This window comes from Bubalus bubalis, chromosome 12 (assembly GCF_019923935.1).
Source record: "Bubalus bubalis isolate 160015118507 breed Murrah chromosome 12, NDDB_SH_1, whole genome shotgun sequence".
In the NCBI taxonomy this organism is placed as follows: domain Eukaryota; kingdom Metazoa; phylum Chordata; class Mammalia; order Artiodactyla; family Bovidae; genus Bubalus; species Bubalus bubalis.
The window spans coordinates 97643333-97660827 of record NC_059168.1 but is presented as its reverse complement, the minus strand read 5'-3'; the positions used below and the strand labels follow the sequence as shown (position 1 = coordinate 97660827).

Genomic DNA, 17495 nt, shown 5'->3' with positions numbered 1-17495 from the left:
ACGCACGACGTGGATGCCACACACGTACCAGGATCTCCCGGAGCTCCTCTTCTCGCTGCGTCTTCTCCTTGAGCAGCTGTTGGAGTAGCGAGCTCAGGGCCCAGCGCTGCTCCGAGATCATCTCCTGCGACACAAGACCATGGCCAGTGCTGGGAGCTCACGGCACCCCGGCCCCCGAGGTCCCCACGGTGCGGCGGCAGGACACCCCCTCAACTGGTTCTCAGTTGGGGGCCACGGTGGGCCTGACTCCCATCAAGGCTCTATCCCTGATCTCCGGCTGAGGACAGGGGGAGAGAGTGGAGGTGCCCTTCTCCCAGCCTGTACCTCCCTTCCCCGGGGGGTAAAGCCGGGCATGGGATCTAGTGACCAATGACAGTGCAGTGATGCAAAACACCAAACAAAGGAAATGACAAGCGGCAGGGACCTCGACTTCGGGCTCACTGACTACAGAGCGCCTGGGCAGAAGCAAAGGGCAAAAGGGGTGAGGGGCCCACGCCAGCCAGCATGGAGGAACGGGCACACCCCAGAGAGCCCGTCTGTGTCCGTGCTCCACTCCTCTCTTCCTCTTGGAAAATCACATGGAGACCCCAAAAATGGGAGCCCTCCAACAGGCGGGAGATAGGAACCCACCAAGCACAGTGGTTATGTTGGGGGTTGAGAGCCCCTAACCTCTGCATGGCTGAAGCCTGTCCCACTGATCTCTGATGGCCCCATGACACAGGCTGGGTCTAGAAGACTCCTTCTATTTTATGCAGGGGCAGCCTGGAGGCCTGGGGAGGGGAAGCAACCTACCTAAGGTCACATAGTGGCAGACATGTGAGCAGGACTCCAGACCCTAGCTCTCTTCCACATTAAGAAGCCCATGGGATAAACAAAAACTTATTTGCTGAGGACAGACACAGGGACAGGGACAGACAGAGGGCTCTGCTCAAAAGCCGGGCATGGGGCACATGCCCTCTCACACCATGGACCCAGCCCCTCTTGTGAACGCGTGGAGAGATCGAGGCACAGAACAGGGAAAGGGCCGCCCCTCTGCCCCTCTTCCCCTCCTGGCCCAGGGCACACAGCAAGGGCCAGAGATCAGAGGAGCTGCCTGCACGGAGTGACATGGGCCCTCTCCTCCAGACATCCTGGGGACACCAAGAATGCTGTCCCCTCGGGGGTGTTAGCTGTGAGAACCAGTGCCCCAGAAGCATGGCTTGAGAGAGGTAGGGAGCTCAGTAGCGACCCGGCTCCAAAACAAAGACAACACGGAGATGGAGATGCAGCCTGGTGAGCCTTGGCAATGAAACCCTCCTTCCTCTGACCTTCCTGCCTAGCAACAGGCTGACCCACCCCTAACCTGGGCCTGCGCTGGGCCCACACGAGCCTTCTGGGGTCGAGGCATCACCGCCTTGTCTGCGGGAGGGCAGCTGAGAGGGGTGGGGCACCAGCGGGAGGTCTTGTCAGGGGGGTGTAGTGGGGGGACAGGGCAGGCCAGGGAGCCCTAAACGTACCTGCAGTGCCTCTGTGTCCAGGGATTTCCTCTTTAACTCCAGCTGTGTCAGCTGCAATAACTCAGTTTCTATTAACTTAATCTAAACAGAAGACGAGACGGGGTTTTTTTAATTCACATTAACACGGTTCAGTCCTGCGCTGCTGCTCCTGGATGGCCAAGCGGACCTAAGAACCCTTTCTGGGGGGGCGGGGGAGGCTCTGGAATGAAGGGGACTGAGAACCTGGTAAACCTTATCAGCGGGGCTTTAAACAGAATTCAGTATCTCACGAGCCTGAACTTATCCCTGCTTATCCCGGCCAGAACTGCTGATCAAAAGCCAGGCACAGGGCCGGCCCAGAGGGGGTGCCCATCAGGGTGTGTGGGACAAAGGGGCTTCCTTCAAGGTGCGGGCCAGAGTGAAGAACAGACACGGAATTCTCAGAGCCTCTTGCCAGTCTAATTCTCTTGCTTCCTCTAGACAGCTGTACACAGAGGCGAGCAGAGGGGTACGGAAGGAGCTGGATTACAGTAACAGTAATATGCTGCTGCTGCTGCTAAGTCGCTTCAGTCGTGTCTGACTCTGTGCGACCCCATCGACAGCAGCCCATTAGGCTCCTCTGTCCCTGGGATTCTCCAGGCAAGAATACTGGAGTGGGTTGCCATTTCCTTCTCCAATGCATGAAAGTAAAAAGTGAAAGTGAAGTCGCTCAGTCGTGTCCGACTCTTTGTAACCCCATGGACCACAGCCTACCAGGCTCCTCCGTCCATGGATTTTCCAGGCAAGAGTGGTGGAGTGGGGTGCCATTGCCTTCTCCGAACAGTAATATAGTCGCCGACATTTATAGAGACGGCACACGCCAGGACTGTGCTGGGCACTTTTTACGTGTCTTTGCCATAGCTTCTCCTCGCTGTTGGAGGTATTATTGCCTCCATTTCACAGATAAGGAAACCAAGGCTCAGAGATATTAAGTAACTTGCCCAAGGACACACAGCGGGTAAATGAGTATGCCTTTTCCTTGAGCTTGTCCCTGCTTGTGGTCTCCAGAGGAACAGTTGGCTTGGTGGGTCAGAACCACCCATAGTGAGAACACCTAGGGGATCACCACATACCTCCAGGGTGTGAGTGGGGGCTTTTAGTCCTGGGGGTCAGACCCCCACAGCCAGTGACTTCTCTACTCTGTGCCTATGACCTGTGACCTTTGCCCCTATGACCCCACCAACCCCTGGTCAGAGGAATGAGATTCATGTCCGGCAATGTGGGGTTGAAATTAAAGGGGAAATAAAAAGGTAAGTTGATTTTGGCCAAAAAAGAAAAGAAAAAGAAAAAAAAAAAAAACCATGCAAAATGTGAAATTGAAAGTGTGCTGAATACACTGTGATGTGCGTCCCGTAGCCTGAAAGCTCGCTTGTCTCCAGCCACCCTGCCACCTGCCCAGGGAGAGTAGCAAGCCAGACACAGCCCTGCTGGGCAAGGGCTCACCCAAGGTCACCCGGGGGTCAGCAGCGGAGGCCACGGGAGAGCACGTCCCCTCCTCGGGGCTCCGCCCACCCAGGTGGGGCGTCACCTGTCCCAGCTCCTCCATCCGGGCCACAGGATGCTGCTGTTCGAGCCGGCTGAGAGGTCCTGCCTGGGGTTGGTCAGCGTGGGGCTGCCCAGCGGTCAGGGCCTCCCTCCCTCAGCTCCGGGCATCGTGACAAGTGGTGGGCACGGGTCCCACCGGCCAGCACCCACAGTGCTGTCTCAGGCACCTCCAGACACCCTGAGTAGGTGACGCCCCGAGTAGGTGACGCCCTGTGCTGGGGAGACCTCCTGCCGGCCTGGCCTGGAGGAGCCAGGACTCAGACCTTAACTTCGGCCTCTGAATGCCCACAGAGCAGGCCTGGGGGGCAGGGCCGAGCTCACCTGCTTCCGGATATGCCGATGCATCAGGTCCTTCTTCACCTGGAGAGCCTCGAAGGCTGCCTTCTGCATGGCACTCTGTGACAGACAGCATGGCCGCTCAGGGGGCCCAAATACAACCTGCCTCAAAGATACCCTAACCTACGCCTTTTCCTTCTTAGACAACAACTTTTCAGCTCACTTGCTTAATGTTTTTTAAAATAATACTTATTAAGCACTTACTACCTGCCGGCCACGGGCTCAGGGCTCTCCCTGTGGTGGATGTGGAACGACCGATGATGGGGGTCGGGGGAGGCGCCTTCACGGCCCCATTTCACAGATGAGGAAAGTGAGGTTTGGGAAGGTGAACTGGCTGGCACTAGCACGCAAGTCTGTCCAGCTCAGAGCCTCATCTTAACCCCACGGCCTGACATCCCCTCTGAGAAATACAGCCTTTTCCTCAGACAATCTTGCAAGGACTAAGTCCACAGCATCGTGGGGGGAAGAAGACAGAGATCAGAGTTGGGAAGGAAGGAAAGGGAGCGATGGGCCCGGGATGGGAGGATGACGTCACAGAGGGAGAAAGGAGAGAAGAGACGAGAGGGTGGGGAACCCTGACAGGGTCCATGGGAAAACCTGGGGCCTGAACAATTTGGACAGAGGAGGGAGGAAGTCAAGAGGGGTCCTTCCTGGGCTGGTCCACACAGTAGCACCTGCTGTGCGCCCACTAAGCCCAAGGGAGAGCAGATAAAGGGCGGCGGGACTGGAAGGGATAAGTCAGGGGCTCGTTCCGACTCTGCAGGGGGGGTGGGGGTGGGCACTGCCACCAGATCCTCAGGAGGGAGCCCCATACAGCAAGGGGAGGGGGTGCCTGGGAAGGACACTTCTCCTGACTTCAGTGAGCGGAAACCACCACCCAGAGAGCCCTCTCCCTGCCCCTCATCCTGACGGTCTGTGCATTTCTAAACTCTCTGAGCATCTTGGTTCTTACGCTCTTCAGAACAGTGCCTCCACGAGGAGTTGAGCCACCCCGCTCTCGGCTCCCTGTGCCCTCCCTGTGCCCCCACCCCATGCCCTGGGCAAGGGCTCACCTCCTGCAGGATCTGGCTGATGGCTTTGTTCTGATCCATCTGTTGCCACGACAGAATCTGCTGGAACCGCTCATCCATGTCAGCCATGCTGCCGGAAAGACAGCAAATTCACTCACTCTCTGAACATTTCCTGAGCACGTACTGTGTGCCAGGCACCTTGGAGGAGATGGAGATAAACCATTTATTCACTCAACAAGGCTTATGGAACACCCACTTGGGGCCATGTCCTGGGCTGGGTGGACATGGGAGTTTTGTCTGAATCCCACGGCCCTGGCAGGGCAGTGGCGGAGTCTGTGTCTCTGGAGCTGGGGAGGTGATCTCTGGGAATCCTCTCTGTGACACCCCCCTGAAGTGGTGGCCTGGCTCTGCCCACCCACCCTCCACCATCGGGGAGCTCACGACCTCTCAGGTTAACCCCGCAAGCTGAGAGAACGCTGTCCTTCCCAGCACTAACATCTCACCCTCCACCCCAGTGTTTCTCAGCCTGGCCGTGGACCTGCTCTCATCCCCCTAGAACAACTCTAGTGGCACAAAACCCCAACCCTGCCACTTTAATATGCCATGATTTAGGGACAATCTTGGTTTTGAGTTTGTGTCATGGTGACAGCTGGTGTCTATTGCACCCTCATGTGCCGCCATTATGAGCACTAAGGTCCATCAAGTCCTCCAGTAACTCTAGGGATAGAGACTGCCATTTATCCCCATTTTAGTGATAAGAAAATCAAGGCTGAGAGAGGGAAAATAACTTGCCCAAGACATCACAATTAAGAAATAGAAGCGGGATATGAATCCACATCTGTCTGCCCCGAGTGCCCAAACACTCGGGGAAAACAGACAGTGCTCCTAAAAGCAAAGTCACATCACCTAGAAGGCAGGAGAACCCCTGCCTCTGCAGGAACGCGGGGAAGGCTGGCACGCTCCAGGTGCCCAGTGGGAGGAGAGACATAAGAGCAGTCAGAGCTGCTGGCCTGTCCCTGTCTGGGACTCCTGAGCCTCGAAGGCACTCTGCTCACCTGCTGGGCGCTGTGGCTCCTCCAGACACACACGGTGCTGGGGTGAACTTGGAGAGCCAGGCCCAGAGTGGCTGTCAGCGTGAGACAACCCCTCACCATAGCCTCGAGTGCACCCCGCTCCTGACCTGTGACCTGGGAGACCCGAGTTGCACAGTTAAGAGTGCACTGCCTGGGTCAAACCCCAAGCTCTGCCACTGGCTGGTGGTGCTTCCTTAGGGTCCAGCGAGAAAAGCCACAAAGACCAGCAGTCACTTACTGCTGAGGACCTGGCCCGGGGTGGGGTGGCCCATGCGTGGCAGGGGATTCCTGCCAACGCTCACTCCACAGCTCTGAGCCAGCTCCCCCAACTTCCTCACTCAGGAAGCCCCTTCCTTATCTTACCTGGAACAGGCCTGCTGGACCAAGTTCTGCCTCTGAGACTCGTAGGCCATCTGGATGAGCCGGCTCTTACAGCTTTCGGTCAGCATCTGCTGCATGGCGGCTGAAGAAACACGTTGGGGGTGGGGGGTGTGGGGAGGGGCAGGGCTGAGCAGGCGCTCCTGGTGGCCTATGGGGTCACCTGGTCACCCACCTGACAGTCACCCTTGGAAAAAAAAATCTTTTTTTTTAATTATAGAAGTAATTTCAGCTTAAAAGGCTGATGAGTTGTAAGAGACTGAACACACACACAATCTTCTACAGTCCTGTCACCCAGAAATATTATTTTGATATATCTTCTTCTGGTCAATTTTTAAAGTATATTAATGGATTTTAAAAAATTTAAATGAAATAATTAAAAGCAGGGACCTGAATATTTGTATACCCATGTTCATAGCAACATTGATCACAACAGGCAAAAAAAGGTGGAAACAGCCCAAGTGCCCATTGATGGATGAATGAAAAAGCAAAACGCGGTCCAGGGACTTCCCTGGCGGGCCAGTGGAAAGAATGCGCCTGCCAACGCAGGGGACACAGGTTCGATCTCTGGTCCAGGAGGATGCCACACGCCATAAGCAACTAAGCCTGTGCGCCACAATTACCGAGCCTGCAATGCCTAGAGCCCGTGCTCGGCAACGAGAGAGGCCACCGCAGTGAGAAGCCCGTGCGCCGCTACTCGAGAGCGGCCCTCGCTTGCCACAGCTAGAAAGACACCCTTGCAGCAACGAAGACCCAGCACGGCCATAAATACATTTTTTTTAATGTGGTCTATCCATACGTTGTAATGTTTCAGTCTTAAAAAGGAAAGAAATTCTGACATAAGCTACGACATGGATGAACTCTGAGGATGTTATGTGAAAGAAACTAATCACAAAAAGACACACGGTGTATGATTCCACTTGCACGTGGTCCGAGAGCAGCCAGATTCACCGAGACAGAAAGCAGACTGAAAGTGCAGCGGTGATTCTACGGGGTCTGGGGAAGGGCGGAATGGGGAGTTCCTCTTTAGTAGGTGTCCAGTTTCACCTTGGGATGATGAAAAGGTTCTGATGGTGGTGATGGGGAATAACGCACCACCAGAGCTACGAATGCCACAGAACTATTCATTTACAAGTGGTCACAACGGTAAGTTTTATGCTTTGTATATTTCCCCATAACACAAGAAAATTAAAATGCTTATCACATTAAATACACCTCCTTTCTCACCTTTCATGAATGCATCCCTATATCAACACAGCCGTGTTAATAGCTACGGAGCGCTATGGTGCATGGATGACTGAAGAGTGAAAGTGAAAGTTGCTCAGTCGCGTCCAACATTTTTGTGACCCCATGGACTATACAGTTCCTGGAATTCTCCAGGCCAGAATGCTGGAGTGAGTAGACCTTCCCCTTCTCCAGGGGATCTTCCGAACCTAGGGATTGAACCCAGGTCTCCCGCATTGCAGGTGGACTCTTTACCAGCTGAGCCACAAGGGAAGCCCGTGGACGACCGAAGTTTTAAGCTAATCCTCCGTTTCAGTGCATCCAAAGTCTTCTTGTGATTATCAAATGGTACTTCTGCAAATAGCCCTGCTCAGACATCTTTGTGCACATCTCACTATTTGATCATTTCCTAGAATAACTCTTAGAAGTGCACAGGTTTAAGGTCATGAATAATATATACACGAGTTACCCTTTCTGCCCGCCAGAAAGATCCAGCCAATTCATACTCCCTCTGGCAGCACACAGGACAGCCTGACACCACATGCCCTCTACCACTCTAGGTTACTGCCTTTGCATTACTTTTGTTGACCTTTTTCAGTTATAAAAACAATACACGCTCTTTTTTTTTTTTAAGCTAAGCAATAGGGAAGTTTGAAAAGGTGAAAACAAAAGCCCCCTAACACTAATCAGCTATTTGATAAACATCCATCTGGCAATACAAATACAATGCTTCTCTATAACTGGTGGACGACAGTGACCTTAAAATTGGGAAATTAACAATATGACACCTCACGGGGCAGGAGTGGGATGAAACGGTGTACAGGACGTGCTGGACCACAGCCAGGCACACGATGAACCTGGGCTGAGAGTGCACAGAACATCCCATCTTGTCACTCAGGCTCTGAAGAACAGCGTGGCACCCATTGCCCTCGCTTGTGTGGACAGTAAAGCACCCTGGGACCCCTCGGGGAGCAGCAGGAAGGCGAGCTCCTAGGACAACGAGAGGGGCCGCCACAGCTCTCAAGGCGAGCAGCCCTGACAGCCATCGTTTATGAAATGCTCACTCTGTGCCAGCACAATCTTATCAGACCCTCGTAATGACGAGGCAGATTATTACCTTCTTCCCCATTTTACAGATATGAAAACTGAGGCTCGGGAAAGTCAGGGATCAGTAATGTCCCTTAGGTCATATGGCTATGTGCCTGAGCTAGGATTTTTTTAATCCAAGTCTAACCTGACCCCAGAGCCCATGCTCCACAACAGGATTTGACAGACCGTCTTGAGGGGCAACTCCCCAGCGCCCCCTAAATGTGACCAACAGGGGGATGGGATGGCTGTCCCCTCTGCTCCCAGGACCCCACCCTACCCCAGGACTCACAGGCAATCTCACGGCGCCGCAGGTTCTCCGTCTCCTCCTGCGTTATGGACATCAACTGTTCCATTCTTATTCTGGAAAGAAAGCGATCCACATGCTGAGCAAATATAACATTTCCAATAGGAAATCTCACCAGATGACCACCACCTCCTTCAAGAAGTCCTCCCTTATGTACCAAGCTGGACGTGCCCTCTGATATGCCCGTGGCATTATGCACCTCCCCTAGGGCCCTGTTAACTTTTACAGTTAAGAGCATGTGGCATAAAAAGATGAACATTCCCTTATAAAAACAGACCAAGGATGCAAACAGCCAATTCACTGACGCTTAAATAAAAGTGACCTTAAAAAAAAAAAGTAACACATGGAAAGATTCTTAATACCGTTAGTGACGAAAAAAGTAAAGCTTTCTTTTCACGTGTTGGGTTGGTTGAGCTTAAGAAAACTAGATAACCGCTGGCAATGACAATGAAGGTGGAGAAATGGGTGCTTCATATACTGTTGAGGGACGTCAACAGTGAAACGTGTTTTGGAAGGCAGTCTGGCAATACCTAGCTAAGTGTTCCTCCAATATCTCCTTCTAAAACGTTCACCCGAATGCCTAAGGGTATATCTAGAAGACATTTACTGTCACATTGTCTATAGTTAGAAAACACTGGCAGCCACTTAAATGTTCAGAGGGCTAATTATGATAAATTACGATATAATTATAAAGCTATAGTTATTACAGATAATGAGGTTTTTGGCATGGAAATACATCAGTGAAGTGAAAATAAAAAAGTAATTGCACGTGTGTGTGTGCACGTTGCTTGTGTGTACACTATTACCCACCTCCCCGCCACACACACCAAACTGGAGCAGTGGTTGGGAGGCGGACAACTCCTTTACGTTTCTTGCAGGGTCTGACTTCATCAGAAGCAACACGAGTCACCTGAGCACTCAGCCCAGGCCACAGGCTGCTCAAGGGAAGACCACCCCTGCTGCATCCCTGGAGCCCAGGCCCAGTACAGAGGGCACCGGCTCAGTGTGCTGAATAGTCGATGCCGCCAGCCACAGCTCAGCTCGGCCTTGACCACCCCCAGCTGCCACAGCCCCCAGCTGAAGCGGGCAGGTTGGTGGGGCAGCAACCCCATGCGAGCCCCTGTGCAGGAGGCCTGACCAGGCAGCCAGGAGCCAGGAAGGCTGGGCCCATGGGAGGGGCTCCCCAAGCGCAGCAGCCAGGTCCGCACTGACACTCTGGGGTCCCTGAGGACCAGGAGGGACTCACATGAACACCCCAGGGAGCGGGGGGCGAGGCCACCCTACCTATCACCTTTTCTAATGACTAAAGTGGGCACCTTAACACAAAGGGAATGAAACAAAGTTCACCACCTCCAATTCCCACCACTCAGAGGTTCAGTGTAAACATTCGGGGTGGGTCCTTCTACTTTCTGAGCAGAGATACAAGCAGGTTGTCTTTAAGAAATGATACACTGTAGATACCGCTTTTCCACCTAGCAATATAGTGCTTTCCTTAACAAGGAATATTCTTCTATAAGACGTTTAATGCTTACAGATTACTCCTCTGTACATAATTCATGTAAACAAATTTTTTCTTTCCAGAAATTTCTTTTCTAACTATTTACACTAGAAATACAATTGGACATTAACATACATACATTCTTATTCATATCTGAACTTTTCTCAGGATGGTATGTTTTAACAAACTTGAAGGCAGCAATTCTTTTTAATTCAAAACTCTGTAAGGGGGTGAATCTCCTCATGATAAAGTGAAAGTGTTAGTCTCCAGCTGGGCCGACTCTTTGTGACCCTATGGACTGCAGCCCCTCAGGCTCCTCTGCTCATGGGAGTCTCCAGGCAAGAATACTGAAGGAAGTTGCCATTTCCTTCTCTAGGGGATCTTCCTGACCCAGGGATCGAACTTGTGGGTCTCCTGCGTTGCAGGCAGATTCTTTACCATCTGGACCACCAGGGAAGCCTGAATCTCCTCAAAACTCTAGGAAATCTTTCTAACATAGTCCTCAAGAATCACAAGACCTTCTCTCCCCAGGTCCGCTCACCCACAGGAAGGCAGGCAGTCATCGAGAATGTGTTAGAGCAAAACACTGACCTTTCGTTTTCCAGAGACTTCAGAATCTCGGAACTTTTCTTCTGCCTGTGAAGGAAACCATGAAAAGCCGGCAGTCATTGTTGGGTCCGTTTCCAACAGAACTGCTGAGGGCGGCTTAGGAACTGGCCACTTAGGGCTGTGTTCTCAGGCCAATTCCTCAACCACTCCAAATCCCAGCTCCTCACCTGTGAAATGGAAGAATAATTTTTTAAAGCTTCATGGAGTATTGGTCAAGTGTGAACAAGAAAAGAGATATAAAGTACTTCACATGTAAGCAGCAACCAACAGAGGGCAGTTTCCTGGGTGCCCCCGGGGGTGGGCACGCTGCGGACGGCACGCCAGCCGGCTCCCTCTGGCACTCAACTGCAGGCGAGGGAGGAGAAGGACTCGGAGGACAGTGGACAGAAGGCTGGAGCAGCAGGGGGTGTGGCAGAGCCTGTTTCTGGAATCTTTCCCCAAGAGACCCCCAGCTAAACTTTCTCAGGCTTCTTGAGACCTCTATCCAACCTGCTTTTTCCCATTGGAGCTTGATCCCTGCGGCTCTGGCCTTGGATGGGATCTGTTAAGGCAAATCTCACTGTAAGGCGAATGGCTGACCTCAGAGTAACAGGTGACTAGAAAGCCAAAATATTAGAGCAGGCTGTGATTTTAACTTGTTAAACCCACTCACTTTACAGATGGGAAGCTTGGGAGGCAAAGATCCAATCAGTAGCAGCCCTGGATTGGATTCTTTCAAGTGTGTTAGTTGCTCAGTCTTGTCCAACTTTTTGCAACCCATGGACTGTAGCCCATCAGGCTCCACTATCTATGGGATTCTCCAGGCAAGAATACTGGAGTGGGTTACCATTTCCTCCTCCAGGGGATCTTCCCAACCCAGGGATCAAACCACGTCTCCCATGTCTCCTGCATTGCAGGTGGATTCTTTACCCGCTGAGTCATCGGGGAAACCAGACTCTCTTAAAGTCAGTGCCAAATGCAGCACCGAGACCTTGGGTAGAATCAGAGATGGTGAGGGAGAGATCGAGTCCCATGTGGGCATCATGTTAAGGGAGGTCTCTGGGTCTGGAGACCGGGGAGATGGGAGCCTGACCTCTGGTTCTCCTGCAGGAGCTTCTGGATCCGGTTGGAGATGTTCTGCTCTGTCTGCTTCAGCTGCTCCTGCAGCCGCCGGCGCTCTGCATCCAGGAAGCGCTGGTGCTCGCTCAGGCCCTGCTCCAGCCGGGACTGCTCCTGCGGCAGGACAAGCAGAGGTCTGGGGTCTGCTGGGACCCCTTCAGGTACCACAGAACAGCCAGGGGCCCAGGCCTGAGACCAGGTTTCCTCTGTCTTGCCAACTCTGTGTTGACTTTGGACCAAGTCCTCCCCTTGCTAGGCCTCAGGGTGTCCATGCACGGGAGGAGCCTGGACTAAGTGATCTGTATGGATGACCCCTCCCCAGCCCTGTGTCCTGGAGGGTGGGCCTGAGAGAGGTAACCCCACTGCCTTCCCACATCAGAGGGACCTGAGTCAGGAGTCAGTCTGAGTCAGGAGGCCCCTGGCAGAGGAAGCAGACAGGCCTGACCCCACTTAGCCGCTCACGAACCTCCTTGACCGTCTGAAGGATCTCATCTTTCTGGCTGTTGCTCTGCTGGAGGAGCTGGGCATGCTCTCGCTGCCCGAGCTCCAGGCGCCGTTCGAACTCAAGTTTCTCCAGCATCTTCTGTTCCTGCAAGAACGGAGACCCTGGTGATGCTGTCACAGGCTCTGGGGGGTTAGGACGTGAGAGCTGCAGGGGATGGGCTCAATCTCTCCGAGCCTCAGTCTTCTCATCTGTAAAGTGGGGACATCCTCCCACCCACCAAGGCTGGGTGAGACTGTGGGGAGGTGATATACGTAGGGGCAACCATTACTTCACTCCCTGACTTAGGGCTGGAAGAGCTCATCTCCTCAAATGTAACAGTTGAGATGTTTAATGAGAAGAAAAGTGACAGACAAAAGACATTCTCTTACCTTCCTCTTCTCATAGTCTGAGAACCTATTCTAGGAGACAAAAAAAAATATAGTGGTTAAGAGAAGGTGGGCAGCAGGGGTTCTCACTGGCCCAGAATCCCCAGGCAGCCTGACAGCCCTCAGATTTGCAGGTCCATCCAGAGGGACTGCCTTGGAACGCTGGGTAGTGGGGGTGGGGGATGAAGGGGCTGGCTGTCTGATAAAGGGTTCTGGATGGTTCTGACGGACACCAGGGTTAAGAATCACGGGGCTTGGCTTAAAGAGCTTCAAGTCTTAAGTTCTGGGGATGCAGCTCAGAGAAGGCATGGGTGTTCCAAAAAAGAGACCAAGAAATGGGTGTCTGACTCCTTGTACGTCTGCACAGCACAGCAAGCTACCAGCTCCAGCCCCCAAAACAACAAATGCACCAAGGTGTGTGTGCAAGTTCCTGCAGAATTGTTCAAAAGAATGAAAACACTGGAAATAACTCCAATGCCCATCAGCATGCTATTGCTAAGTCACGGTTCATCCACACAGTAGATTATTACACAGCTGTCGAACGACGGGGCAAACGTGGGCGCAGCTACAGAAGGGTGTCTGCCAAATTTCACTGTCTGTACAGTGCAATTCCTCTCTTGTAAAAGCACCACCACCAAAACTCAACTCCCAGCTCTGGAGGGGCTGAGACAAAAGCCACGAAGGAGAGCCATTCATCAGTTCACGGCGACTGCCTCCAGGTGCTGGGACTGCAGGGTAGGAGGGGAGATGCTCACTCCATATATTTCTGTATTGTTTAGATTTATAACAAGAAGCATGAATTACTTTTGTAGTCCAATCAGCTCATGCATGCGCACACACACACACTTTTTTTTAAAACCAGCCTTTCTATTTAGTTATCTGGTTCTGAGATCAGGATCAAGTGTTGGAGCTATAAAAGCAGCATTCTATAAAGAAATAAGATTTTCCCTATGCTGAGGTAGGAGTAAAATTTAAGCTTATCTTTAGTTATATAGATAATACCTGACTATATTCTCCTTGTAAAAAACTAAGCAAGGCATATAAAAGTATCCATTGACCACTCCCAGGCCTAATCCTTGTTCCCTCCCACCCTCCCTAGCCCTGCTCCCATGTAAATATCATTATCAGACCTAAGTCCATGCATCTACCTATCTACAGTTTGTGCCTTTAGAAAAAAGAGATACGTTTGTATGTGTTTCCATATATAAACATATTTTTTAATGAAGGCATAATTTATGTACTGTAAAATTTATCTTTTTAAAGAAGTGTACAGGTCTATGAGTTTTGACAACTGCATACAGTCGTGTGACCATCACCACAATCAGATGTGAAGCCTAGCTGGCTACAGTTGGTGCCCCCTCCCAGCCTCAATTTGTGGGCTCCCGTAGAGGAGCATACGGGTAGGAGGTGGGGCGCTGAGGTGGTTTCTGTCTGGCCTCACCCTCAGAGGCACTCTGTTACTGTGGGCAACCCTTGCTGAACTGCTTCCTGCAGCCCTGACCTACTCTAGGTCTCCCCCAGGGACCCAGGGGTCCACTTTCCTCAAGCTCCATCAAGCAGGGCGACAGGAAGCAAATCCTTTCTTAATTCTTCATGTAATTAGAGCTGTGGTTGTAATGGAGCAGGCCCCTGTGGGGCCTTCCCAGGACAGATTCCCTCCCCCTTCACAATGTCCTCCACCTGCCTCTTGTCTGAAGAGATTTTAGCCAAAGAAGTAACTTAAGAGAAATGAGAAAACACAGAAGCAAAATAGTCAAGCAAGACAAAATAATTATTTAGCCATTAAACAAAGGCAAGAACCTTTAGTTCCTCCTCAAAGGCTACAGATAACGTTCTGAGTCGTATTACTCAGCTGTTTTGCAAATACTGAAACCCCCACCAGGTGGAAGAAATGAGCTACATGATGACCAGACTGCAGCCATGACATAAACTGCTCCATCTCACACAATTCCCAGAACTGGCCTCAAAGAAATGGTAACAAACCGACTCTGGAGTTACAGATAAACTGTACCCAAAACGATCAGGATGGTGCTGATCAGGCAGCTGGACGACCAACTTCAAGATGATGCTCCGCACACAGCCCCCTCCTCTGCCTCCACACCCCTGAAACCCCCCCTTTAAAAACCCTTTGCCCCCTGACCCACAGTGGGAAGTTGGTTCCTGGGGACGTGCATCCAGCTTCTCCACAGGATAACTAGCTTCCCCAGTAAAGCTATCCTTCCTTTCAGCCAACACTTGTCTTTCAGTGTTGGATTCTTGAGCCATGAGCAGCTGAACCCAAGTTCAGCAACACAGGTTCTCCCAGGAAATGCACAGGGCGCTCTGAGAGCTTCCATAGATCTGACCTAGGCTGCTGCATTGTGGAAAGCTTCTCAGAAAATGTAATGTTTCAGCTGGGAACTGAAGGATGAGACTGGAGCAAACGGGCATGGAGAATCCAGCAGAGGGAACCCCCTATTCAAACACCCCAGACATTCAGGGACAGAGAGGAGTGGGATGAAGCTGGTGCTGGTGAGCTGGTGCAGTGAGGCCGCCTAGGAGGCCTTGTGAAAACTTCTACACATATCTGCTTGGCTGAGTCACTCAGCTTCTGGGATCTCAGCTCCCCAACCAGGGATGGAACGTGGGTCTCGGTACTGAAGGCCCGAAATCCTACCCACGAGGCCACCAAAGAAAGAATCCGCCTGCCAAAGCGGGAGATAAGGGTTTGATCCTTGGGTCAAGAAGATCGCTTGAAGAAGGAAATGGCAACCCACTCCAGTATTCTTGCCTGAAAAATCCCATGGGCAGAGGAGCCTGGTGGGCTACAGTCCATGGAGTTGTAAAGAGCTGGACATGACTTAGTGACTAAACAACAACAAGACTACCAGAGAACCCCCCGCATGTCCGTTTGAAGGGAGGTAAATTCTAGTTTGATGGAGAAATCTGGGGGCCAAAGCTCTGAACACACCTGTGTGCGCAGAGCCCTTGTGCACACACCCTGACCCTCGCCCTCCCCGCTGCCCACCCCACAGGCCAGCAGGCGGTGCGCCTTACCTGCCACTCCTCCTCCTCCCTGCAGAGTCTGTCCGTGGGCCCGTCGGGGCTGTCCAGGGAGTTCTCAGCCCCATCCTGCTCCAGGACCGGCAGCAGGTACTGAGAAGGGGGGTAGTACTCCAGCCCCGACTCTGCGAGAGACGGACACAGGCTGACCAGGAAGGAAGGAGACCGCCTTGCAACCCAGAGCAGTCCACTGCTCCCCTCCGATGCTGGCCCTCCTGCACTGCTCACAGGCCTAACGCCTGGGCCATAAATGTGGCAAGCACTCAATAAGCGTCAGCTGAGTGAATAAATCTTCCTGCCCCCTGCCTCTTTACCATCCATGTGAGAATGAGGAGATGAAAAATGCCTGAGCTTCGTAGAGAAGCCTGGGTTCAAGACCCAGCTTTATCCACAGTTTCCTGGGTAGCTGCCTCCTGTATATTTGAAAGGATTCATACACTTTCCCCATTTGGCCTTATTCTTGCTGATTTATAAGTGCTCTTTACATATGATAGTTAATAACCTTGGGTCTATAACATATGTTGCAGCTATCTTCTTCCAGGTGGTAACTTATCTTTTGAACTTTTTAATTTTGTTGTGTGTGCATGCTCAGTCATGTCCGACTCTTTGCAATGCCATGGACTGTAGCCTGCCAGACTCCTCTGTCCATGGAATTTTCCCAGGCAAGAATACTGGAGGGGGTTGCCATTTACTACTCTGGGGGATCTTCTCAAGCCAAGGATCAAGCCAGGGTCTCTTGCATCTCCTGCATTGGCAGGCAGATTCTTTACCATTAGCACCACCTAGGGAGCCTGTCTTTTTAACTCTGATGATAGTATCCTTTTGAGGTAAAGGTTAGATTTTAATGTAGTCAATGTCATCCTTTTTCCCCTACCCAAGGATATAAATAGGCAATTCACAAGAAATACTAAAAGTGGACAGTAAACATGTGAAAACGTATTCTAATATTCAAGGAAATGACATTAAAATAATAATGTTGTCATTCAGTCACTAAGTCGTGTCCAACTCTTTGTGACCCCATGGACTACAGCACACCAGGCTTCCCTGTCCTTCACCATTTCCTGGAGCTTGCTCAAACTCATGTCCACTGAGTCAGTGATGCCATCCAACCGTCTCATCCTCTGTCACCCTCCTCCTCTTGTTTACCCATCAGGTTCAGGTCAGTTCAGTTCAATCGCTCAGTCGTGTCCAGCTCTTTGCGACCCCATGGACTGCAGCATGTCAAGATTCCCTGTCCATCACCAACTCCTGGTGCTTGTTCAAACTCACATCCATTGAGTCAGTGATGCCATCCCACCATCTCATCCTCTGTCATCCCCTTCTCCTCCTGCCTTCAATCTTTCCCAGCATCAGGGTCTTTTCCAATGAGTCAGTTCTTCACATGAGGTGGCCAAAGTACTGGAGCTTCAGCTTCAGCATCAGTCCTTCCAGTGAACACCCAGGACTGATCTCCTTTAGGATGGACTGGTTGGATCTCCTTGCAGTCCAAGGGACTCTCAAGAGTCTTCTCCAACACCACAGTTCAAAAGCATCAGTTCTTCAGCGCTCAGCTTTCTTTATAGTCCAACTCTCACATCCATACATGACCACTGGAAAAACCATAGCTATGACTAGATGGACCTTTGTTGGCAAAGTAATGTATTTTCTTTTTAATAATCCATCAGGTTAGAAGACTTTTAAAGATCTCACCAATTGTTAGCGAGGCTGTGGGGAAGAAGAGTCCTCTCAGATGCTCCTCATGGAACTTAAACCGATGGAGCCTCTTCAGAGGCAATACAGAGCGCCTGTCCCTGTCCACCTACCAACCCTGCTTCCCTACAGGGGATGCTCCCAACATGCCAGGGAAGTGTGGGTTAAAGCGTTCGTTCCAGGGGCAAATGGGAAACAACTTCCAGTGGTTCCACT

The 17495-nt window shown here is 51.7% G+C and overlaps 1 protein-coding gene across 8 annotated transcripts in view; it reads right to left on the bottom strand.

The window, feature by feature from the left end:
• The window catches only part of LRSAM1 (leucine rich repeat and sterile alpha motif containing 1), a 33455-nt gene that overhangs the window by 6372 nt on the left and 9588 nt on the right, over positions 1-17495 (bottom strand). For 5 of the 8 annotated variants that reach the window (XM_044926357.2, XM_025262357.3, XM_044926358.2 and 2 more), the window contains 11 exons: positions 15585-15715; positions 12552-12581; positions 12145-12267; positions 11653-11792; positions 10563-10607; positions 8459-8529; positions 5842-5941; positions 4448-4535; positions 3381-3455; positions 1497-1577; positions 29-124 (listed from right to left, as the gene is read on the bottom strand). In XM_044926357.2, coding sequence (XP_044782292.2) covers positions 29-124; positions 1497-1577; positions 3381-3455; positions 4448-4535; positions 5842-5941; positions 8459-8529; positions 10563-10607; positions 11653-11792; positions 12145-12267; positions 12552-12581; positions 15585-15715 — 980 coding nt within the window. Of the gene's footprint in view, positions 1-28; positions 125-1496; positions 1578-3380; positions 3456-4447; positions 4536-5841; positions 5942-8458; positions 8530-10562; positions 10608-11652; positions 11793-12144; positions 12268-12551; positions 12582-15584; positions 16867-17495 lie in introns of those variants that run through there. The other 3 variants (XM_044926360.2, XM_044926361.2, XM_025262358.3) reach the window with 3 other exon arrangements.